The 24861-nt window shown below is 52.1% G+C and overlaps 7 protein-coding genes across 7 annotated transcripts; 4 read left to right on the top strand and 3 right to left on the bottom strand.

The window, feature by feature from the left end:
* Positions 1-60: 60 nt before the first annotated feature.
* On the bottom strand, positions 61-12159 carry BO85DRAFT_499150 (polyketide synthase; the record flags this gene model as incomplete). The annotated part of the gene is made up of 6 exons (XM_025664059.1): positions 61-5303; positions 5364-8436; positions 8494-10046; positions 10108-10752; positions 10803-11178; positions 11231-12159. 6 exons carry the CDS (start codon positions 12157-12159, stop codon positions 144-146), a joined length of 11736 nt encoding a protein of 3911 aa, XP_025513226.1. The 3' UTR covers positions 61-143.
* A 1018-nt stretch (positions 12160-13177) lies between these two features.
* BO85DRAFT_479766 (EthD domain-containing protein) lies at positions 13178-14234 on the top strand (the record flags this gene model as incomplete). The annotated part of the gene is made up of 2 exons (XM_025662971.1): positions 13178-13333; positions 13429-14234. 2 exons carry the CDS (start codon positions 13178-13180, stop codon positions 13765-13767), a joined length of 495 nt encoding a protein of 164 aa, XP_025513225.1. The 3' UTR covers positions 13768-14234.
* On the bottom strand, positions 14231-15748 carry BO85DRAFT_451616 (zinc-binding alcohol dehydrogenase family protein). The gene has a single exon (XM_025660628.1). The coding sequence runs from the start codon at positions 15736-15738 to the stop codon at positions 14656-14658; it is 1083 nt and encodes a 360-aa protein (XP_025513224.1). The 5' UTR covers positions 15739-15748; the 3' UTR covers positions 14231-14655.
* A 517-nt stretch (positions 15749-16265) lies between these two features.
* Positions 16266-17690, top strand: BO85DRAFT_82335 (uncharacterized protein). The gene is made up of 3 exons (XM_025665706.1): positions 16266-16608; positions 16672-16728; positions 16813-17690. The coding sequence occupies exons 1-3, from the start codon at positions 16351-16353 to the stop codon at positions 17623-17625; spliced, it is 1128 nt and encodes a 375-aa protein (XP_025513223.1). The 5' UTR covers positions 16266-16350; the 3' UTR covers positions 17626-17690.
* Positions 17691-18109: 419 nt separating this feature from the next.
* Positions 18110-20131, top strand: BO85DRAFT_425875 (MDR family MFS transporter). The gene is made up of 2 exons (XM_025658097.1): positions 18110-18722; positions 18788-20131. The coding sequence occupies exons 1-2, from the start codon at positions 18342-18344 to the stop codon at positions 20042-20044; spliced, it is 1638 nt and encodes a 545-aa protein (XP_025513222.1). The 5' UTR covers positions 18110-18341; the 3' UTR covers positions 20045-20131.
* Positions 20132-21510: 1379 nt separating this feature from the next.
* Positions 21511-22461, top strand: BO85DRAFT_499136 (SDR family NAD(P)-dependent oxidoreductase; the record flags this gene model as incomplete). Its single annotated transcript, XM_025664058.1, has 3 exons — positions 21511-21595; positions 21659-22073; positions 22122-22461. 3 exons carry the CDS (start codon positions 21511-21513, stop codon positions 22309-22311), a joined length of 690 nt encoding a protein of 229 aa, XP_025513221.1. The 3' UTR covers positions 22312-22461.
* Positions 22462-22588: 127 nt separating this feature from the next.
* BO85DRAFT_425872 (ent-kaurene synthase) lies at positions 22589-24473 on the bottom strand (the record flags this gene model as incomplete). The annotated part of the gene is made up of 5 exons (XM_025658096.1): positions 22589-23044; positions 23107-23399; positions 23454-23568; positions 23637-24034; positions 24227-24473. 5 exons carry the CDS (start codon positions 24471-24473, stop codon positions 22589-22591), a joined length of 1509 nt encoding a protein of 502 aa, XP_025513220.1.
* Between the last annotated feature and the right edge of the window lie 388 nt (positions 24474-24861).

Raw genomic sequence — 24861 nt, 5'->3', positions numbered from 1 at the left:
CAACCATAGGAGAACCAATATTAGTATCATATAATTATGACCTGGAGTATTCAAATGAGATCGAAGCTTATGCAATGTGGATCAATATTGTACCAGAAAAACTTTAAAAATATGGAGAATAATGACTGCTACAAGGCAAACCCCTAACAACCACTCAATCCACCCCCCAGTAACGGCAAAAAGAACAAGTCCGCAGAACTCCCACTCCCCGCCTGCAATCCCTCCAAATAAGCAGCAACCCCATCATCAATCCCATACTCAGCTGCCATACTCAACCACTCCTTCCATTCCACCTGCTGAAATTCACTGCCCACCTCCTTCTCCAAGAACATCCTCAAACCACTCGCTTTGAACCGCTTCTCCCCACAAACATGCGAATATTGTACTCCAACCCCACTAGCATCATCACCACCAACAACCCTCCCCACCACCATCTCGGCCGCTTTCTTCACCCCAATCAAATCAATATAACCCCTCCACAACCAAGTCTCAGGGATAACTCTCATCCGCCGACTCAGATCTAACACAGATTCAATAACACCGCCACTCGTTGATGCAATGGCCATGTCCCCTTCTCCAGTAATAGCAGTAGGGCGATAAATACACACCGGCACATCAGTGTATATTGTACTAGCCTTCTCAAGAAATACCTCGCTGGCCCATTTACTAGCCGTGTAGCCCACCGTATGTCCACTGGGTGATCCGTCCTTGGGTGGGGGATAACTGGCTACCGAGGACTCAAGGAACTCGTCCTTCCCAGATAAGGATGTCACGCTAGCAGTGGAGATATAGTGGAAGGGGATGCCGCGGGAAATGGCGAGATTGAAGAGGAATTTCGTGGAGTCGACGTTGGGAGCACGCAGCGCCGAGTACGGCTTTAGGAATGATACGTCGGCGCCGTTGTGGATGATGCAGTCGACAGTGGAGGCGAGGTGAGCGATTTCGGCTTCTGTGAGGCCGAGGGTTGGATGAGAGAGGTCGCCGCTGTAGAGATGGACCTTGGGGGATATAAGGTGCTCAAGCTGTCGGGGGGATCCGTCTGCGTTGGGGCGAATAGCGAGGCAGTGGATGCGGGTTATGGAGGGTATTGAGAGGAGGTGGTCAAGGAGAGCAGTGCCGTAGAAGCCTGTTGCGCCGGTGAGGATGACCTCTCGGGGTGGGTTGAATGGTAGTTGTGTGTGAGGATCTGAGATGGTGATCAGGTTGTCAAAGGAGCTGGGAATGGCGGTTTCGGCCTCCCAGTCGATGAGGATCGAAGCTGCTGGCGCTGGTGGAGGTGGGGATGATGCTCGGTGCGCGCTTGTGGCCGCTCCAATCAGCTGGGCCATCTCACTCAGGGTTGAGCATCGGAAGAGATGTACCACGGGTACGCTGACCTTCGTGATTGCTCGAATACGTCCCTGCAGCCTTAGGATCTGCAGCGAGTTGCCTCCCAGGTCGAAGAAATTCGACTGCGGTGTGATTGAAAGCCCCGTCGCTGGGAGAAGTTCCTGCCATAACTCTTTCAATTTCATCTCAATAATGTTTAGCGCTCCGGACGTAGATGATACGCTTTGGTGTTGATGGATCTCGAGTCTAGCCAGGGCTGTACGATCAACCTTGCCGCTGGTGGTCAGCGGGATGCGGTCGATAGGGGTGATCGCCGTGGGTTTGGCGTATGTGGGAAGTGGAAGGCCACTACGCAATGTATCGAGGAAAGAGCCAACATTCGCCGGAGAGCCGGAGGTGGAGAAGACCACAAATGCTACGAGGTATGGCTCAGGGTGGCCCTTGACGATAACTGCAGCCTCTCGTAAAACACCCTGGGACGTCTGGACAAGCACACTGGAAATTTCCTCAAGTTCCAGGCGCATTCCTCGCAACTTGATTTGGGAGTTCCCTTTCAGTCGCCCGCGGTACTCTAGGTTACCGTTCGGCAGAATGCGGCCGTAATCTCCAGTCCGATAGATTCGGATGCCGTTGAAGACGCGGAAACGGGCAGAAGTCTCGTCTTCACGATTCCAATAACCAGATGATGACACGGCGCCCCCGCTAATGCAAATCTCGCCTGGCCATCCAGCGGCTACCGGCTGCAATTGATCGTCTAGGATGTGGATCGCATAAGTTGGCAGCGGTTGCCCAACTGGGATTGGATCGTGACTGTCATGGAGATTATTTCTCTTGTAGTCAATCTCTCCCATCGTGCAGGCGACAGAGGCCTCGCAAGGGCCATACGCGTTTATAAGTTTGAGGCGGGCGATATTGAGTCCCGAGAAGCCTTGAAGTGTGCCAGAACTCATTTTCTCCCCACCACATAGGGCATACTGCCAAGATGTGCAATTTCTGAGCACGGAGGCAGCTTCACCAAGCCACAGGGCATACTCGGATGTGACGCCAAGAGTAAGACTGACCTTCTCACGTACCATCAACTCGGCAAGCTCTATCGGATCCTGACGATTGCTGGTCATGACTAGGGTGCCTCCGTGTAGCAGACTAACGCAGATCTGGAAGAAGGATGCATCGAAGTTGTGCGAGCTCTGCTGCAAGACCACCGGTTGATCAACGGGGAATACCTGTTGCACTGCTGCAAAATGGCACAGTAAATTATCATGGCTGAGCAAGACTCCCTTGGGCACCCCGGTTGTTCCGCTAGTATAGATCAAGATGGCCGGGTCCTGCCCGGTAGATCGATCGTAGTCCAGCGTGGCAGGAGATGGAGGCGGCAAATGCATCTTGAGTTCCACGACTTGGGGCCCCTGATCGGCCATGAAATGATCCACTCCCGCTCTCGAGCGGCACACTAGAGCCGCGGGACTGCAGTCTTTCAGGATGAGGGACAGCCGCTCGACACCATGCTCGAGGTCTGCAGGAACATAGACTGCCCCAAGCCGCCAGATAGCCAACAAGGCGCAGACGGTGTCGACGGACGGCCCGCAGGCCACCACCACGAATGCTCGAGGTTGAACTCCGACTGCGAGGAGAATGTCCATAATGGAGCGCACTCTGCTCTCCATTACGGCGTAGGTGAGCTCTCTCCCGTTACCATCCTTCAGTGCGACTGTATCCGGATAAGTTGCTGCGATTCTAGCAATCCACTGGGTAAGCCGATCAGGCTCTTTCTGGATGGCGCTCAACTCTGCCTGGCTGGTGGGCGGCTGACTCGGGGCCTTCAGACACAACGGCTCCAAGCATCGGTACTGCTCTAATTTGAGATCAGAGTTCAGGGACACGGAGCCTAGTAGTCGCACATAGAGGTCCAACAGGAGCTGAACATCATGCGCGTGGTACAGGTACTCGAGAGCGCCGAAAGTAATGACCGTCGTGCCGTCAGGGTTATCCCGGACGGTGATGACCAAGTCATGCGGCTGACGAGCATCCTCGGATGTCGAGTACTTCAACACGGCCTCATCGAACATGATGTCGTGCGTGACACCGGCAATGTAGTTGACGACAATATCACAGGGACGGGATGATTTTCCACTACCATGAGCCTGGCTCAATGCTCCCAGCACGCGAGACCGGGTATCCTTGACCAGGTCTTTGAACCCTTGCGCCTGTTGTGGTTCGAACATCAGCGGCACGACCTCAACCATCAACCCAACGACCCGTTCAAAGCGCGGATCATTGCGATTAGCGTGAGCGATTCCGAGACAGAATCGGTCTACCTCGAGGGTCTGTTGAAGGAGGAGCTGAATGGCAGCTAGGTGGATGTGGAAGGAAGTGGCACCGGTGCGGGAACTGATGGAGCGCACTCGACTCGCATCCTCTGTGCCTAGGTACGAGCTGACGCGGATGGTCTCATAGCTCGTGCGCGTTCGGGTGCGGAATCCTGTTCGAGCAAATGGGAATAAAGGTAGATCGTCGGGCAATTGACCGTCTGTGTATGTTGAAGATGGCCCTTCATTCCATGCGGGTGTAGTAGCTTCGCTGGTCGAACACTTCTGGTTGCAGAACGCACTGTATTGAGCGACCACTGGCGACAGACTCTGACGGTCCTGGTAGGCGGCAGCAAACTCGCGCAGCACCATTTGCCAGCTCACACCGTCCATTATAAGGTGGTGATAGCCAAAGATGATGGCATGGCGTGCAGATCCGTGGCTGAGAATAGTGATTGCCATGGTCTGGCCCTTAGCGAGGTCGAACGCTCTGGTTTGCAGGGCTTCGAACTCTGTTGCGATCACGTCCTTGTCATCACTCTTCATACCGACCTCCCTCCATGTAATCTGAGGCTGGCCCAAAAACACGCGCCGGGGAATTTGATCGTGGGGGTCAGTAACATAGGCGGTTCGCAGCGACTCGTGCCTCTGCGCGACCTCGGTGACTGCTGCTTGAAAGCGGACCCGGTCCAGTGGGCCATGAAGCTCATACTGGATTGTACAATTGTACATGGCGGGATCATCCACGGATTGCAACATGAACCAGATCTTTTCCTGCTCAGTGGACATTGCCGCCATAGTCGGAATGGACAGGCCAGCGACTGGCAAAACCTGGGAAGAAGTAGGGGTCTCAACGGCGTGGCTTGTCTGCGACGATGTGTCACTGAAAGGGGTTTCCTGCGTGCGGGCGACCGTTGAGATCGTTTCAGTCGCTTCATCCTCTTGCATCCGAGGAGTTGGAACCTCTAGTGTTTTCAGAACCTTCACACTTTCGACAGTTGAAGCCCCCTCATCGCTCTCCGCTGCTTTAGCCCTGAAGACGTGCTCGGCTGCCTCACGACATACACCACGGACAGAGATGCCATTGAGGATCTTCATCACAGAAACTTGGAATCCCAGCTCTTGGAAGAACCAAGTCTTGATTTCGATAGCGAGCAGTGAGTCTATCCCAAGCTCTGAAAGAGCACGTGCCACATCCTCGATCGGTCCTGTAAGCTGGAGTAAACCTTGTAGTCTCACAACGAAAGCCTCCTGAATAAGGTCCTCTGCACGTGTTAATTCAGAGGTATACCGAAGCTGTTGCCCGAGGGTCACCGCAGCATCTTTTACAGCGCCTGCACTCCGGCTGGCGTCCTCTTCGGGAACTTGAAAGTGTGAAAATCGGGGATCATGGTACCATGCCGGCCGCACTGGGCCCGGGGGAACATGGAGCCCGGTGGAAAAGCAAGGGGAAGAATTGGTAGTCATGTCGGGCCGACCCAACCACATGGCTTCGGTGAACATGCAATGAAAATCGGGCTCGGCAATGGGCATTAATCCTGCCTTGCGCAGTGGCTCCTCGTAAACCCGCTCGCGCGAGACTACACCGACGCCAAGGATCATGCCGATGTCGAAGCAGGATCCTGCAAGGCCGCGCTTGCGGCGCTGTTCAGCGAGTGCTTTCATATACTGTAGTGTGTTAGATGAAGTGGAAACAAGAGGAAGTCCTGTAAAAGAATATTCACTCACCATATTAGCAGCAGAATAATTACTCTGCCCGGCATTCCCAATGAGGGATGCCGTGGAAGACAGCATAATGAAGAAATCGAGCTCGTTCCCGGAGAATAATTCGTCCAAGTTCCTGCTTCCCCTAACTTTGGGTCCCAGTACGCGAGTGAAGTCTTCATACGCCATGTTGACAAATATTGCATCAGCCAGGACCATGGCCCCGTTCACCACGCCGGCAATCGGCGGCATGAATTGCAAAATGGTTTGATGTGCAATGCGCAGAGCCTGCATATCGCAAACATCTAAAGGTAAAGTCATCAAATGGCAGCCAGATGATTGTTGTAGTTCTTCATGCCACGGCACGGGCTTCACGGACCGGCTCGCGATGACTAGATATTTTGCCCCGTTGGCTACCAGCCACCGACAGAGAGATTGGCCTAGTTCTCCGGCCATTCCGACTAGGAGATATGTTGCGTCACGGCGGAGGATTGTGCTGGGATCTAGGCGATGGACGGTCACAAGGGGATTCTCTTGGGGAGTGTAAGACTTGACAGCGCAGGCTGAGTGACTATGAGGAACGACGGTGTCGGGCTGCATGATACTCTGCAAGGCTGCCGAAGATATCAGCCACTGGGTCCAGAGCATGTCCAGCACATCTCTAGATGACTGGGATGGTGAGAGAACATGGCCAATTGACGCTCGCTCTGAGAGATAATCATTGGCGGAGTGGGTAGCACATGTCCTTGGGATCGCGGCGAGGAGACGGTCATGCAAAGGTTGGAACTCGGTGTCTAGGTTGATGAACTTGCTCACGCTTTGTGGCACCATAGACATGAGTTTCCGTGTTGGTGTATATGGATGCACATATATGATCGACTTATCCCATTCCATGGCTCCCTCATCGGACGTGGCCAGTAGGAGTGCCCGTTGATCGGACTCCCTGGACATGGCGAGGACACTTAGTAGCCATGGATCATTTGTAAAGACAAGTGTAGTGGAATAGCAAAGAGATGCCTGAACGCGCTCAGATATGTGCAATGCTACCAGAATGCTCAAAATCTCAGGGGCACTGATTCTGTGGTCTTGACGGGGACCAATGTCAAGAATGTCGTCTCGTTTGCATACCACGACTTTCTCTTCAGCTGACGAGGAGATAATTAATCCCAGACGATCGCCCTCTGTACACTTGATATTAACGAGACAGAGATATGCGTCAACTTCATTGGTGAGCTTAAGAGCATGGGCGGAACGCGCAATAACACTGGACACAACCTCCAGCTCTGAAGCAGTATCGGACTGCTTTGCCAATGATGCATCAAGCCCCAAAGGTTGTTCGATCGCCCGGAAGGCTGAATTAAACCGAGCGTTCATGTCTTGGGCATGCTTCACGCGGGGGATGTAGGGCAGGCCGTTCTCAAGGGAGACCTCCCGCTCCTGGCACCATAGGCTAGTTTCAACGCTGATAGCATGACTGTGTTGGCCATGATTAACAAACTGGGCAAACCGAGTTGCAATCTGGGTGATTACATTTTCATCCACCACGTCAATGTCGAGGAAGCCCAGATTCAGACCCTGCAATTCTGTTTGCACGACTCGCCCCAGACCAACGGTCATGGCACTATAAGGATCACCTTGTTTGAATCCTCGCGTCACCCAGTATACATTGTGAGCATCTTGAAAGAGCCTCTGAAGCGCCGCAAATTGTTCGGCTCTGAGGTTCTGGAAAAGGGGAGCATCGACGTCGGTCAGGCATAGAACGTGGCTAGGAATATTCTGCGATTTGTAACTGCCAAGATCCTCAAGAGAGGCGACGTAGGTGAATCCCCGCTTCCACTTGGACAAATAGCTTCGAAGTGCTTGCAATCCTCGGCTCCCAATGCCAGTGTGGCCTCCAATGATGAGGACGTGGTCCTTATCTACGGCTTCGTTGGTTTGATCCGGATAAGCAAGCGGGTGCTGGAGAGACTGTAAGGAGGCATCCATGGCCCGAGACAGAATTAGGGAGTGGCAGTGTAACCGCGGGCTTCCGGTGTCATAGGCAACACTATCCAAACCGGAAAATCCGGACTGCTGAAGCAGCGCTTCCCAAATACGTTCTGGTTCAGAATTGATTCTGTGGTCGTCTACGAGGCGCCCTTGGAGACAACCAGCGAAGTTGCCACGCCCTGTGATAGAACCGAATAGCAGGAAGCCACCGGTCTTCAAGACGCGACGGCAATATCCTAGGGGAATCGAAGCAGCCCCCTCACCCAACACGCCAATTTGTACAATGACCATATCGTATAAAATCTCAGGTGGTGACGTACCCAAGTCCAGTGTTTCCACTTGCACGGCATCACCGTAAGGTTTAAGGCGCTCCTTTGCACTCTTCAATGTTTCTGAAGACGAGTCGGTGAGTATGAGAGACGTGCAGTTACCATTGATAGCGTCCAGTATGCGTCGTGCAACAGATACATCATCATTTCCGCCGAGGAATAAGAGGATTCGCATCCGAGGATACTTGTGCGTCACCTGCTTCACAGTGCGCACGACATACTCTTGCATTCGCTGGGCCCCGGCGCTTGTCTTCCAGTACCGGTTCTGCGCCGCTTTGAAGGCCTCATGGGCCCCGGGGACCTCACTAGGAGGTGCAAAATGAAGAGATATGGCTTTTTGAATCAACTGCAGTTCCGGAGAGACTATGTCGCCAATAGCCGGGGGTGCGCCATCAATAGCCTGACGGGCGACCGCCTCAAATTGCTCCAGGATCGTTGAGTACTCCGTGTTTGGTTTATCGAAGGAGGCGACCATTCCTGCATCGATGTCAATATCCCAGTGAGTGCGGTGAAACATAGCACGGTCGTCCTTTTCGGTAGTGACTGCTAGCGCAACACACCGCAGCGACTCAATCTGCATTACACAATCACCGGCTGTAGTATAGACATCAATGTCACCCACCATGTCTGACGGGATTTTCCGAGTGGGAGGCGTAGCCTTTGTGACATAAGATTCGACCTGGAACGGAGAGCCCCTAGGATGATCCGTGTGGGCGATGACTGCTGGGTTGAATCGTATAGATTGGATCTCCCTTGGCAGATGAGGTGTCCGAAGGCTCCTACAAAGTGTGTAAGTAAGTGCAATAGGAAAGTAACGTAGGTTTAGTAGGACATACTCATCATCCGGAGATGCAAAGGCCACGAAAAGGGTTTGAAAGCATGTATCCAAGACGCCCGGGTGCATGAAGGAGGAAGAAGATGGCACGTGGGCCACCGTTGCCGACGCGTGGAACAGCCTCCGCTCGCTGGCTAGCAAAGAATGAAACGGCCCAGTATAATTCAAGCCCAGCCGGGACATGGACCCATAAAACCGTTCGATGTCTACAGGGAAGTTTCCCGGAGACTGTTGCTGCTTTCTGGGCAGAACAGTGAGGCCAGGACTTCCCATTTCTAGGCGGACGCGGGTGGTGAACCTAATTGTCAATACATCGGAGCCATCGACGTGACCAGCGATGCAGGTGAAGTTGAGATTAACAATTCCGAAGGCTGACGAGTCCTTTGACTCTCGTGTGGGATTAGGGCCGAGGTGGCAATGGAGCTCTATGCCGTCGGCGCTTCCATCGATGCTGATCCCGCGACGGATATCCAGATCATGCAGCTCCAGGAGACGTACAGGCCGTGGGTAGGAGAAGCGCAAAGCCGCTTCCATCGCCATTATGCAATATCCTGCAGCTGGGAATAGCATCTCACCTTGGAATTCGTGGCCTTGCAGCCATGGGATCTCCCGCGGATGCAGAATATTCCGCCACCGCCAGCATTGCTCAGATTGCTCCACGCAGACGCCAAGCAGCTCATGAGAAGGTGCCCGGGTGCGATATTCTTTCGAAGCGCGCGATTCCCGCCAGTACGGTCGCTCGTGGTCCCACGGATAGCTTGGAAGGACCTTGGGGAGCATCGCTGGCAGGATGCCGTCTTCTCCATTGATGAGGCTCTGGAATACCCGGAGATCGACAGAGGATGGACCGCAGAGCTTCCATACCTCACCAAGACACTTACTTAGACGAAGAACATCATTTTCTCCACGGGTCAGCGCACCTAGGTAGGCAGGTACGTTCTGCTGGAGCGCCTTGAAGTTCTGCCCGGCTGGACCTGCCAACGCTGGATGAGGGCCAACCTCAATCGCGCAATTAAAGGGACCATGATCCCGGATGGCCTGTGATAAAGCATCCGAAAACAGGACCGGTTGAAGAAGATTCTTCAGCCAGTAGCTGTCGTTTACGCAATCCGAGCTGCAATCCATTTCGAAGCCATGGATAGAGGATATCCAGGTACAAGACGGGCCAGAGGTGCGGTATGCAAAGTTGCGCGCCTGGAGAGCTTGCATGTAAGGCTCTGCACACGGCTCCATGAAAGGCGAATGGTAGGCCTTATCGACCCGAAGTATGCGAGCGAACTTCTGTTGGCGGGTCAACTCGTCTCTGGCAAATTCCAAAGTGAACAAGTCTCCCGCCAGCGTGGTCGAGGAGGGCGCGTTGCTCGCAGCCGGAAAGATCTTCCCAGCATACTCGGGTTGGGTGCAGAAGCGGGTGGCTTCATTGAATCCCATCCCCACCGCCATCATTGACCGCTTAGGCCCGCCCTCCCCGAGGTCTGCACGCGGTGAGTAGAGGCCGCGATAGTAGGCAATTGTAATAGCAGCTTCCGCCGTGATGCAACCTGCTGCGTAGGCCTACAAGGCGGTTAAGTTAGTTTAGATCTAGGATTGTCACGATGGCAGTGGACCAACTTACGGCACTTATCTCACCACTGCTATGTCCAACCACCACAGAGAAGCGAATGCCAACACTGTAGAGCAGGTCGACCAAGGCTACTTGAACAGCGGTAGTCAGTGGCTGGGCATACGTTGACTGCTGACACCTAGATGTGTCCGGATCGGCGAGGATCTCTTGCCGTAGAGACCATGTAGGAGGGTCTGGCAGCTGCTGGAGTATATCATCGAGGCGATCAATGGTCGCCGTGAACGGACCGGGCCGAAGCAGCAGCTCACGACCCATGGTGGGCCATTGCGCCCCCTGACCCGTAAAGACTCCGAGGATCGCGGAATTGTGGGCCTCAGCACCTCGACCGGAAGGCCCGGGCTTCCACTGAGGGTCTTGTAACTGCTGTAAAATTGAGTTGTGGGAAAGACCAGTGACATAGTGCTTGAAAGGGAGATTCGAGCGTTTCTGTAGCGCCAAGGATACTGCTTGCATGTCGACCGAGGGGTGGGTGGCGATGAAGCCAGCATATTGCTGTATTAAGCGGGCCAAGGACGATTGGGATGAGGCGGAGAATGGCAAGCTAATCAGCGGGCTTTCAACCGCCGGCTCATTCATTGGTTTCTCGGTGCCTTCTTTTGCTCCTCCATGAACGGAAGGTGCATAATGTTCGAGGATCTGTCATTGGCGTTAGCAACCAGATCATTGGAAGAGACATGGTGGCTTACGCAGTGTGCATTGGTGCCCCCAAAACCGAAGCTGTTGACTGAAGCACGGCGAACCTGCGCCGGTGGCCATGGAATCGGTTTGGTGGGGACATGAAGGCCGTCATAGAAGGGTACAATGTTGGGGTTCAGCCGCTTGAAATGTAGGTTCGGTGGGATGATCTCATGCTGCAGGGCCAAGGATGCCTTGAGCAAGCCTGCAATTCCAGCTGCCCCCTCTGTATGACCGACAACTGTCTTAATGGACCCCACATATAGCTGGCTCTCTTGCACCTGACAGCCATCATTGGATTCAGGGAAGAACGCCGAATGGATGGCCTCGGCTTCAAGGGGGTCGCCGACGGGCGTCCCCGTTCCGTGAGCCTCAAAGTACTGGCACCTGGACAGGTTATCTCAGCAAATGGGAGACAAATGATGAGAGTGTGACATACCGATCAGATGCTTTGGTAGGGTCAAGTCCAGCACGTCGGTAGGTCTGACGGATCAAATCCGCCTGACTGGCCGAGGATGGCATGGTGAGTCCGTTCGTGCGTCCATCTGAATTCACTGCCGTTTCCCGGATCACAGACTCAATGGGATCCCCGTCGCGGAGGGCATCTCCGAGCCTCCTGAGGATCACTACTCCGACACCTTCACCGCGAGCATATCCATCGGCACTGGAATCCCACATGCGGGACTTGCCTGTTGGCGACAGCATGCGCAGATTCGACTCGGCAATGTACATCTCGGGACCAAAAATAAGATTAACACCCGCTGCCATAGCCGTGGAGCACTCTCCTTGGCGCAGGGCTTGCACTGCTTGGTGGACAGCCACGAGACTAGAAGAACACGCGGTGTCGACAGTTACCGAGGGCCCTTTCCAGTCGTAAAAGTAAGACACCCGATTGGACAGGATGCTGCGTGCTGTACCTGTGGCATGATACTGCGCGAGGGCCTCCGGATCCCTTAACTGGACGTCGAGATAATCGGCACACATAAGGCCCACGTAAACCCCTGTGGGAGTCCCTCGGAGGATGTCAATCGAGAGACCTGCACTCTCTAGAGCCTCATAGGTGACTTCGAGCAGTACCCGATGCTGGGGATCGATGGCTGCCGCTTCTCTGGGATTGATATTAAAGAAGTTCGCATCAAAACGACGGGTATCATCTTCGATGAAGTAGGATTTTGTGACATTAGATGTGCCATGATGGGACCCGTCCACGTTCCAGAATCCATCCACGGAGAATCGGTCCCCGGGGATCACCTTTCCCACATCTCTTGGATGTATAAGAAGTTCCCAGAGCTTCTGTGGGTTGGTAGCGTTGCCAGGAAAGCGCGATGCGCTCCCAATAATGGCAATGGGCTCTCTTTCCGGTGCCATAATGTCCCCAGTTGCAAAGTCAATCAATCACTAGGAACCAGCAAGAAAGAAAATGTACAATAACGCGCAGGCTACACAACTCCAAGCCCCTTGCACTCTAAAGACTGTAAGCGGGGGACATGAGGGGAACCCATTCTACCCTTGTAGTTTTGACGGACTCCGGAGCCAAACGTAGCTCGCCTGTGATAATCTACGGAGCCTCTCCCAACAAGGAATGTTCCGACTTGTCCGCCGATATTGGTAGGCAGTGCAATTTGATATTATGGACGAGGCTAATCTCCCTAATAGCCTGATTCGGAGAGATAGCTCCAAAGGCTCCGTACAGGCGGCTAGTACAGGGCGATTGAGGCAGTATACTGAGTGAGATAATGACCCACTGAGACGAATATTGAGTCCAGACCAATCATACTAACAATATAAAGCCCCTATTCTGTCATGTTTCGTACCTGTTATGACCATGTCCATCTTTCCTCCCTCCGGACCGTTACGCCTCCTCGGATACACATAGAAGTTGAAAGGAGCGTATTATTGGCATGCAGCCCCACCCTGTCACTCGACCATCTAGGCAGTGAGACCGATGAGACTACTGTAGATAAGATTTTAGCACTGACATAGGTAAGACTTTAGTTGTGACGATGATCAACACGAGGGAGATCGGGAATTTCTCTGATGTTCCTCACCAGGTCCCCGACGTTGCTGTGAACGCAGTGGTTAGGCAACACGGAGCTCCTATCTGGAATTGGCCCCAAAATCTCCAAATGGGTACATTGGCATGTCAGATCATGAATGCTTCAAGCCAAGTGGTGGCTTCACGGAAGATAACCCCTCAGGTGGGATGATACTACCCTATCCTTTGTTTTGGGGGCTGTGAACCAGATGACAGAAATATATATAGCGTTGCGAATGCGCCCTCACGATTACTTCACTTAGACAACATCAACAACACTTCTTACTGTTCCATTACATTCAATTCTCCTCAATTGAACCACTTTATTACTCTACTTCTTCCCTCGTCATCATGGCACCCAAGAAGCAAATGGTCCTCAAGTTGACCTCCTTCCGCTACAAGAAGGAGGGAATCTCTGAGAAAGAATTCCACGAATACGCCAGCAAGTCGCATGCCCCTAAAGCAGCCATCGTACAGGCTCGCCATGGCGCCATCAAAGTGTGCCAGGTTTGTTATACTATCCATTGCCAAGCCCCCGCCGGGGTCCTCTTTCCAAAAATGTGTATTGAGGCAGATATGCTGACCAAGGAATTTTCGAGCAGTACCACACTCCAAGCGCCAGCAAGAGGCTTATCACTGAGAAGATCCCTTGGGCCGTACGTCCAGGCTGGGAGATCGAAGATCACGACATCATGGTGTGTGTGTACGTGCCGAATGCGGAGACAGCACAGGCGATTGTGACAGACCCAGACTTCCAGAGCCTCGTGGCTGGAGAGGACGAGATCTGTGACCAGACCCGTGCCAAGTTGACTGCGGGGTGGGAGGAGGTGTTCGTGGAGGATGGCAAGGTGGTCGAGGCCGACTATGGTACATTTGAAGAGCTCACTAGCCTTGGCCATGATAGCAAGCCTACTTCGGCTCCCGAGGGCATCCGCATCTAAAAGGGAAATAGAGAAGATAGCATCAAATACCTAGTTAGCTCCACCAATAAGATACGTGTGTGATTTGTACTATTTGTGGGACCAGCTGGGCCATAGACTGCGTAAAGTGAGGACCTGGGGTTGCAGCTTACCCTGCTCGGAAAATACATCAGTGTGGAGTAAGTGGTGCCTGTCTATAACTCAATGGAATTAATATGCATTTTATCCCCTTTCTATCGCCTTCTGCTGTACTAATTAAGTGAATCATCGTTGGTGATAAGAATGCACTCAGTGTGCTCCCCTTTTGGGTTTAGCGCTGACACAATGCATCATGCTAATTTAGAGAGTTTTAGACACCTTTCAACCACGCGGAGTTGGGCCCTTCTAAATGCCAAACTGTAACTGTAAGTCAGCATCCAAATGGAGACTTTATGGGATGATTATGAAATGTAATTGGAAGAAGAAGACCAAGTGGATCCATCACTGCGCGTTGAAGACATGTTCTCTGTGATTAACAAAAGCCTAGACTTACGAAGCCACCAGAACTTGCAGCCCTAGCTCGATGATGCCGCCAAAGAGGTAAGCACTAGCATTTAGCTCGGGGCATGATTCGCCATCTCTCTCTGCAGAATCCTTGTGAAAATCCAACTAACCAGTCACAAACCAAGTAAACAGTTACCATAAGTGATAATGTTAAAAGAACAGATTACGGCACAAATCAAAACGCCCTGATCAGTCACGCGTATCGTTCAACAGCAAACCACAAATCCTCTTTTGCGCCATCTTTGCCAGCCAAGACAGAAACGTGCTCAACAAACATTGCCGGACATTGTTGACCACTCGTATTCTTCGGCGGAACTTCCACTCCTGCCCTGGTGTGTTTTTACGGAGTATTTACCGCCGTATCGCCTATGCGCCTCCCACAGGATAGACCAATTTGCGGCCCGAAATCTGCTTACTCCGGAGCAAAGGCAAATCGCCAACAATTCGCGGCAAACCCCCTTTCTGCACTTGCAGTGGATGGGTCTGTAAGTCCCCCCGTGCCAAAATGTGGGTGCAATGACGTGCCCACTCAATAGCAAATTCGCGATCTTCGGGCCGTGCAGTGCGATGATAAGACCCTGCTAGCTGGACATCCTCCCCAAAAATAGTGGCGCTGTGAATCCACTCTGGTTGGATGTCCTGCCGGCGACCCTCCAGGCGAGGGGAGTATCGGTCTAATGCGCAATATCGGCCCCCATCCCCACCAATAGCGCCGTAGCACACCGTTGTGGCATGAGAGTCGGCAATACAGTCCATAGCAAACGCCAGTGTACCCTTCGTGTAAGCACGGATGTCTTCCTTGCAAGTGCGTGAGGCGTAGTCAAAGGCTGCCGTGGCCCCCCGCTGCTTTACGAGCGGGAAATGCCGCGGTGAGCACGTCGTGATCGGCTGGTAGCCATGGAGTCGAAGCATCTGAATGGCTAGAGTGCCGGTCGCTGTTGAGCCTCCGTATACGAGGACAAATGGCTTGTTTGTGTTCGTTGAATCAGGGTTGAGGCTTATCTGTGTCTGCAAGCCAAGCGAACGAAAGAGTAGTCCTACAGTCATCAGACCCATACCCACAGAAGCAGCCTCTTCAAAACTCATGGTCGGAGGCACTCGAAAGCAGAGACTCGGGTGAGCGACGATATAATCTGCAAAGGCACCATTGTTGGGACTAGTAGGACTGGCCCCAAAGACAAAGCCGCAGACACGTTCGCCGATTGACATGTTTTGCACTTCTTCTCCGCATGCAACGATGACTCCAGCAAAGTCGCTGCCGCTAATTGCGCCCGGGGTGGCCGCAGCTGCATCGAGCATCTTCCAATCAGACGGGTTGAGTGCAACGGCCCTAGTCTGCACCAGGATCTGGTCCCCTGTGAGGGACGGCACAGGGGTGTCGGTCACACATCGGAGGGAGTTGGGCCCCTGCACCACCAATGCACTCTGGGTCGTAGGTATCGCGGGCATTATGGTGAACTTTTGGCACCTAATGATGCAGCAATAGTGTCGGAACTTGGCTGGATTATATACACTGCAACTTTACTGCGTATTCCTGCAATCCTGACGGGTCCTTGTCACGCCTCCCAATTTCCCTAGAGGACTATCCAATACATCTGGCCGTCTTCCACTTGTGAAGAATGGAACATTACTTTGCAACATTGCAGTTATCTAGCACTGAGGCCCTCCGGGCCTTCCCCGACGTCATCAAGCAATGAAGTTGCTGGCAACCCCTCACATTCCTCAAGCGGCGCATTCAGCCCCCACGGGTATATTGCATGTTATGGGCAAAACCTGCCGGCTCTTGGGGCAGAAGGCCAGCCACATGCAACACGACTCTGCCGCCTGCTTCTCTCTTAGAGGTACATACCTGTTGCGAGCCGGTGGCCCCCATGTAGTAGCATGCATGTAAGACGCAGTCTTACTCAAGCGGGATGAGGGGAAGGAAAGAAGGCTGATAGGCAATCTATCAAGGACCTCGAAAGAGGCCGTTTTATTTCCCAAAGTTTCTCACAACCACGTTTCTTTCTCCAAAGGATTCTTTGGCGGGTACTTTGTACAGGAGCCTTGCTTTCCACCAGTATGGCGAACAATACCAGCGCCATGGATGCGCTTCTGAGCAATCATTCCCGTGAGAATCGGGGACCCGAGGTTCTGGCAGCATGCATCATTAGCATGTTCTTCTGTGTGCTGGCTACTGTGGTCCGCCTCGTGGCCCAGGCCACCATCCGCCGCCTCTTCACACCAGATAGTATCCTTATCATATTTGCATCCATACTAGCCCTGGCAGTGTCCAGTTGCACCATTGCTGCTGTGAAGAATGGACTAGGTCGTCATGAGGTTAGCAATGCCTGAGAACCAAATGGCCTAACAGAGCAGAGTAGGGCTGACGAGTTCATGCAGTACTGGGTTATGAAGGAGGATCCCCACCCCCCCGAGAGAACGGCGTTCATTTTCGAGGTGAGTCTGGAAAACATACTCTCCCTCTCTGTGGTCCTAGGTGGGATGTCTAGTCATGTAACTAAATGTTCTCTTCAAACATAGATGGGCTATGTGGTTACCGTGTTGCAAGCCGCAGCCCTCATGTTCAACAAGCTTTCCATCCTCTTCTTCTACCAGCGCGCCTTCACCTCCATCATAAGATCCCTCCGCTACACCATCTGGGCCCTCTTTGTCTTCTGCACGGGGCTAGGTGTCGGATCTACCGTCGCGTTTATTTGCGCCTGCGTACCACCACAAATGTTCTGGTTACGCGTATATCCGATCTTCGGCTTTGAACCCCCGGAGCCCTTGCACGGACACTGCGAGCCCCAGCGCTTGCATTTGGGCGTTCCACTACTTCTCGATCTATTCTCCGAAGTGGTTATGCTCTTGGTCCCGGTATTTGTTCTTTGGAATCTCCAGATGCCGTGCCGCAAGAAGGCTGCGGTGATCTTCACGTTTTCCTTGGGTGCGTTCGTGACAGCCATCTCGGCGGTGCGGTTCTATTATTCATGGAAGCTAGAGAATGGGGGAGATTTGTCTTGGGATGACACGGACAGTTATATGTGGAATAGTGTGCAGCTCTGCTGGGGTGTGGTGACAGCGTGTATCCCTGCATCAGCGCCGTTGCTGCGCGTGGTCCAGAAATCAACCACGGTATCTAAATCTCGCCGTCCGTTCAAACCACATGGGTATATGATGTCGACGAACGGTCGGGTTGCCCAAGGCAAAGGGCAAAGACATGCGCAGCGCCTCGATAGTGTAACTGAGCTGACTAACAGTTCTTGGGATGAGGGGGAATCGGGCCCATGGACGAACTCTGCTGATCCATCGCTGGAGCTTGAGGAGGGCAGGAGGAACAAGCATCAGCCATGATTATCGTGCAATTTCGCTTGACAGAGCTCTCCATTTTCATGGACTCCGTGTACTAAATGTAAATAAATTAGCCTTATCGATAGCCTGTCTCTGATCTTTCTCAGTGCACTCCCATTGGTCTATCATAACACTACCAACTACTACTAACTACTAGACCAGAAGAGCAATGCCGATGATACTGAAGTCCGAAGTAGGAAGGTGAGATGTTCCAACAGTTCACCAAAGCGAAGGAATGTGATCCATGATGATTTTTTTTTTTTTTTTTTTTTGTAATTGTTCAAGGATTCTCTTTGTTCACTGCATATTCCACGCTAGTAAATAGGCCGAGTGACGGACCATTGGCCCGTTGGGCAGTTGTCATCCTGCGCATCCCCTGCGCATCCCCACCTATCAGCCAGGGTCTGTAGGGTTAGCGTCCTGCGAGTGTCGCTGGCACCATTTCCCAGACCAACACATTAATATCGACTGGTAGACTTGCTCCTTCTGATAAAACCTGTATGGTACCAGTGCATACCGGACGGTATAATACACACGTCGCATCGAGGCAGAATCTGGACCGAGTAAACGGAGCCCAGAGCCCCTTTCCCGTTCAACCTTTCAGCTGAAACCTCAACTCCCATCTCTACTCATCCTGGCTCAGCCTTCTTCTTCCTGCGCGCTTTAAAGGTTCACAGTTTGCCTGCGCCTCCCATTCCTTCCCTCATCCTCCCGCAGCCATGGAAGCACAACCCTCATCCTCCTCCTCGAGGGGCTGGCGCTTCTGGCTGATTATTGCGGGCTGCGCCGTTACCTCGCTACTGACGGCCGTTGAGTCCACTGTCACCTCGACGGCCCTTCCTACCATTTCTCGGGACCTGAACGCCGGAGAGTCGTATATCTGGTTTGTCAATGCTTTCTTCCTCTCCAGCACGGCCTTCCAGCCTCTCTATGGCCAACTCGCCGATGTCTGGGGCCGACGATGGCCGCTGATTTCCGCCGTCGCCTTTTTTGCCCTTGGGAGTGGAATCAGCGGGGGCGCTTCATCCTCCGGCATGCTCATTGCCGGACGAACTGTGCAGGGAGTGGGCCTGGGAGGAGTCAACATGCTGGTGGATATTGTACGATTCCTGAAGCTTGACTTCCCCTTATTTGCTTTTTTTGCTCCTGTTCTGATTCGCTGCAGGTTGTCTGTGACCTCGTACCGCTGCGCGAGCGGGGCCAGATCATGGCGCTCATCTTCGTCGTCTTCGCGGTGGGCTCGTCTCTTGGCCCGTTTATCGGAGGCGCTTTCACCGAGAATGTCACTTGGCGCTGGTCTTTCTATATCAGTCTGCCAATCGCAGGGGCGGCCATAGGCCTCATGCTTCTCTTCCTTCAGGTGAAGTATCAGAAGAACACCACACTGGTCCAGAAGCTGAAGCGCATTGACTGGCTTGGCAACGGGCTGCTCATCGCTTCGGTCGTGGCCATCCTGATCGCACTCAGCTTTGGCGGTACCACCTACTCCTGGTCAAGCTGGCATGTAGTTGTACCATTAGTCCTCGGCCTGCTCGGCCTTCTGGTCGCTTTCCCGGCTATCCAAGCAACCCCTAAGCTATGCCCCGAACCCACTATGCCACTCCGCCTGTTCGCCAATAGGACCTCCCTGGCGGCCTTCACTCTCACTTTCCTCCACGGCATGCTCCTTTACTGGACAATCTACTTCCTGCCTGTCTACTTCCAAGGCGTAAAGAGCAGCTCTCCCATCCGCTCCGGCGTGCAACTCCTCCCCACCGTCATCGTCACAGTCCCTGCGGCCATTGTCGCAGGCGTAGTCCTCACGAAGACCGGACGCTACAAGCCCATCCAAATCGCCGGCTTCGTTTTTATGGCCCTTGGCATGGGCCTGTTTAGTCTCCTCGACAAAAACTCCAGCACCGGTGCTTGGACCGGCTTTCAACTCCTTGCAGGCATCGGATCCGGCTTCGTTATCACTTCCACTCTCCCTGCCGCTCAGGCTGAACTAGCTGAGACAGATGTCGCCGCCTCCACTGCCACCTGGGCCTTTCTGCGCTCTTTGGGGTCCGTATGGGGAGTCGCTATCCCCGCTGCGATCTTCAATAATCAGTTCGCCTCGCGTGTAGCGGCTGCCGGACTGGATAAGGACTCACGTATTGCAGCTATACTGAACTCTAGTGGGGCATACGAGCAGGCATCCGGGGACTTTGTGTCTACGTTCCCTAATGATGTGCAGCCGGCGATTATCGAGGCGTATACCGGGGCGATGCAGCGCGTGTGGCAGATCTCGGTCGTCTTTGCCGGGTTGGGCTTCATTATTGCTTGGTTGGAGAAGGAGGTCGAGTTGCGCACGACGCTGGAGTCGGAATTTGGATTGAAGGAGAAAGACCAGATGGAAGAGAAGGATGACTTAGGCGTCGTGGAGGAGGGGCCGAATAAGTAGTTACGTCGTAGCTATATCCTATGATGGCCATTATGTATTAGAACTACACTGATAGATGACGTGCGAAATAATACTATATATATAATCATATATCCCAAAAGGCAAAATCCTTCTAAATACGGACGATGAAATGAAGTATGGGCCCCCTTAACCATGACGGAACGACATCGCTTCAGAGTCGGACACCTGGAGCACAAGACAGATACCCCAAAGCGATGCGAGACTACGATGAATTATTTGCTTGCCCTGTGGCCCACCTTGCTTATCTTCCATATCCATCTATTGCTTCCTACTCTTCAATGACATGGAGGGTCTCTCCATACCCAACAAGACCAAGGAAACTCGGCCATCCTCTGCTTTCCTCTTTACTTGCTGTCTTCCATGTGTCATTTATAATTTGAATACTGTACTGTGCTAGTACATACGACCATAGGGTGTGGAAAACAGGGCTTCCCGTCCGCTCAGCCGTACTTAAGCCACACGCCGGGAGGTTAGTAGTTGGGTGGGTGACCACCAGCGAATCCCTTCTGTTGTATGTTTTGTTTCCACTTTTTGTTAATCCTATTACTTTCCGCAATATCAAGGGGTTAAGCGTTACGGCGCACTTGGCGAGTTGGTATGCTGTGGAGGGCGCGATCACGACGAGGGGCTGCTCGGAATGTGGGTGAAGGGGACCACCACAAAATGTGAGCAGGCGCCCAGCCGAGAGGAGTTGGAACGAATTCGAAAGATCTTTTAGTAGGAATTAAGAATTAGGAATTTTATTCCGAGAAGAAAAGGCGCCAGGGCTAGAATTTGATGTTCATATGTATTACCAGATAGTCTTTTACCGGCTGGTGAGATGGACCGTACATAATGCGGATGTGATGCATTCCTGTTGTGTCACTCAGATATCCCCTAAGAGAGCACCAAAGACATTCTGATTACTCATAGCAGCTAGTAATAGCACTCATTCTGGGACTTGGGCCAATGTTACTCATGAATCGCTAGCAAATGCTGTTTTTTCGAGTGGTGTTTCGGTTTCATTCAGGGTCCCATAAGTAGTTGCATCAAACGGTTGTGTAGCCTTTCTAATAACCCTCCAATCATGTATAAGATCTCAATGTCTCATGAAGAGATACCCATCATAAACCATAAAGGCGCCCTGGGAGGCTATCATGATCGGAAAAGGGACTATAGCCTATATACCAATGGCATTTATGGTGAGAAGGGAATTATTCCTGGCCTATCATGCTGTAGTGCAAACATGCCTTCACAGCACATTTCGCATTTCCCGATCACGTCACGTACAGACGCAGATCATGCTTGTTTCGCAACAGAAGGCATGTGAGATTGCGTTCAAGGGGTTAGGTGAGTCGGATCCTCGCATAAATTGCTCGCTCCGCACAGATATAATGCCGTTAGGTTTTTGACATCCATAACAAATTATACCCTCACCCCTTCAGCATATATTCTGATCAATTATCATGTCTTTTGCTGGCAAATCCGTCGCCGTAACGGGCGCAGCCTCTGGGATTGGCCTAGCCGCCGCTCGATTACTCGCCCAACGTGGTGCAGCCCTATCACTAGCAGACATCAACGCCGAAGGACTTGGAAAAGCAAGGGCATTTATAGAATCAGAGAACAGCCCTAAGTCACACGTTCTAACAACAGCGTTGGATGTCCGCGATTCCGCACAGGTTGACTCGTGGATCAAAACAAGCACAGACAAACTGGGTCCTTTATACGGAGCAGCTAACGTTGCAGGAGTCGCTGAAAAGCAATTATCGGGCGATCCCCTCGACGCTGCAGATTGGGATCATATAATCGGGACTAATTTGACGGGGGTGATGCATTGTGTCCGGGCGCAGGCCAGGAACGCATCTTCTGAGGGCGCATCTATTGTGAATGTCTCGAGTATCGTAGGGTTAACAGCTGTTGCAGGGGTCGGGCTGGCATACACAGTCAGTAAGCATGGAGTTGTGGGATTGACGCGGAGAATTGCTCAGCATTTGGCGCCGAAGAATATCAGGGTGAATTGCGTGGCACCGTAAGTTGTCCTCTTTTGCCAATTGTGGTGTCTCACTGACCTCCTCAGTGCGGTGGTCTCTACACCACTTACTGAGAAGACACTCAAAGACCATCAAGTCCCCGAGAATTTGATGTCGGATATGCAGAGGCTTGCTAAACCGGAAGAAGTAGCGAGCGTGATCGCATTTCTTCTCAGCCAGGAAACCTCATTTGTGACGGGGTCTACATACCCTGTGGATGGGGGCTATTTGTACTGAACTGCAGTAACGGGTTCAGTAATCATTGACTGGATCATATTTGCGGCTTGTATGGGCATGTGAGATTGTTGAGAGTCTGCTGCAAAATTCTATTCGTTTATCTAAAGCCTGCCTAGACTGAACTCGCTATTCTCGAAAAGCAATTGCAGAAGCCTTATGTGTCTTGAACCGATATGGAATTTTTGTACGATATGATCCGGGACATTTTCAAACAGCAACTTCTTCAAGTACTATGAACGAATGATTTTGTTTTCACGATGGGTTTGTACACACTTCTTCAGAAGAACCCTCGCTTTCCAGCCAAATTTGCCCGATTAATTTTCAAAGCAGCAAGCACATGCGCATCATGCACGTACGATATGCCATGCATGACTTTCCCCGTCCATATCCTGTCCGGCTTCTGGCCCATGGTCCAGGTCTCTAACAAAAATTGCTTTCCCTTAGCAATAGCCAGGTCGGCTTTACTGTAGTCACTGGCAATTGCAGCATGCGACGCTAGTTGGGCAAGAGCAATGATTGCGTATGCTGTCTCCTCGGCCCCGTGCATGTTACCCCAGGAGCCATCGTCGTTCTGTCCGCATATCACACGGTTCAATACCTCTTGCAGATATTGAGGAATACGGTCTTGAATGATATCTTCTGTGAGACCCGGTAGACATCCCTGATCCCAAAGGACCCTGACCGGGACCAATGATTGGGCCATATGCATGATTCCATGGTACTCGGAGAAGTTCTAAAGAACAATTGATCAGTGCCAAGCCAGACAAAAGCAATATTACATATCAGCCCACTTACCCAATGATCATTAAGCATCTTCTCCTTGCTCCATTTCGTGCACATGAACTTGGCAATCTTCTCTATCTGTGGGGTGTATGCACTGGGATCGGGTGACGATAGCAGACAGTTTAGAACGTTTCCGTTGACGCTCACGCTCGTCACACGTTGGGGCATTCGGTCATCAAAAGTCTCGAAGCAGTCCTCCCCCTCGAAGTTCTTGATTAGGTTTGCGTGGCTAACTTCATAGCCGTTGTTATTGAGGACCATCAAAGCACGTGCTGTATCGTCCGCGTCGGGGAGGAAGGTATTCGCTGAAGGATTACGAGTTAATTATGGGGTCGATATAGTATCTGGTTTATACCTACTAGCACCGGCCACGCCATGCGGCATAGACCTATGAATCAACTCTATCAGATCGCCCACGTTTTCCGTACCCAAATTGTCGACTGTGAAGCCGCTTTCTAGCAACGTTGACAGAACCTACAGATTAATGTGTTAGAAGCACCCTCCGCTGGTTTGTTTAACTCGCTTCAATAAATGCAACTTACCCAGCAGGGCTCGAACACCTCTAAAGGATATACTCCCCCGGCACCGCCATTCCCCTTCCCTTGGCCTTGTGACACAATGTGACGAAGATACGCCTCACACTCATCACTCCACGTAGGAGAGTATATCAAATACGCAGCCGCAGAGGCAGGAGAGGCTGTGATACCTGCAGAAGTAACGAGACTTCCCAATTTATTCCATTCAAGCTGCCTCACGAACCCTTCCAGCGAAAACAATGGAATACTGCAAGGGCCCTGGTATAGCCAACTAATGTCAATGCTAGTTGCTGCAGCATACTTGCTCAGCAAGTCCTCTTTTGCAGGAAATTCAAAACCCACACCCTCTTCACTCAGAAGGTGGAGTAGAACCGGAACAATCAGTTCCACCGTGAAATGAATGGCTTCGTCCGGTTGCCATTTCTGCAGTTTGGCATCAAGAAACGACTTAGCACGGAACAGTCTGAACAGGATATCATTGGGTAACGGTTCTTTGTTATGCGATGAAGAGCGCCGGACATGTCTGCATAATGCGAGTAGGGCAGCCAACGAATGGACGACACAATCTTGGATCCATATATTCTCGGGGTATTCACTGTGTCTTTTGGTAACACCTTCGAGAGGATCCCAGCCACCATCATCTGTTTGTTCGCGGAGGAGGTACTCGAAGCTGGTTGGGAAGACCCATTCGTACCCCTCATCCTTCTTCTTCTCGACCATAGCGAGCCATGCAGTGTCATAGATAGATGGAGCCATAGAGGACAATCCATATTGTGACTTTGAATCAGAGGCGACCTTGGCAACGAGGTCTTTGGCACATTGAACTAGTATAGAGGAGCTCATACTGGGCTTCAGTCAGAAGCTCGTTAGAAAGGTTAACAGTAAGGGATACACCGAATAGGCAACTATAAGGAGAACAAAAATAGTATTTTTGTCAATGAACTATCACGTAATGTTATACTTTCGAATGACATGAGATGGCTTCACTCAGGTCTTGAATGTTGCGCCCATTTATTGTTCTCATACGGCAGTCACGATCGATGTGATCCCTTGGCTACGTGTTGCGAACTCCTGACCGCTCTGATGTGGTCTGCAAGGTATGAAGGCCTCACGGTCACACGACGCCGAAATGAACTGCGGCTATTATAAACGATGACTATTTTCAAACCCAGTGATTTAAAATACGAGCGTTCTGCAAAGCTAGATTGGCTGGACTCCGGGCTCAAGGAAA

Source organism: Aspergillus piperis, assembly GCF_003184755.1.
Source record: "Aspergillus piperis CBS 112811 unplaced genomic scaffold BO85scaffold_16, whole genome shotgun sequence".
NCBI classification, from domain to species: Eukaryota; Fungi; Ascomycota; class Eurotiomycetes; order Eurotiales; family Aspergillaceae; genus Aspergillus; species Aspergillus piperis.
Note: the sequence above shows the minus strand (reverse complement) of the source record. Positions and strands in the feature narration are given on the sequence as shown.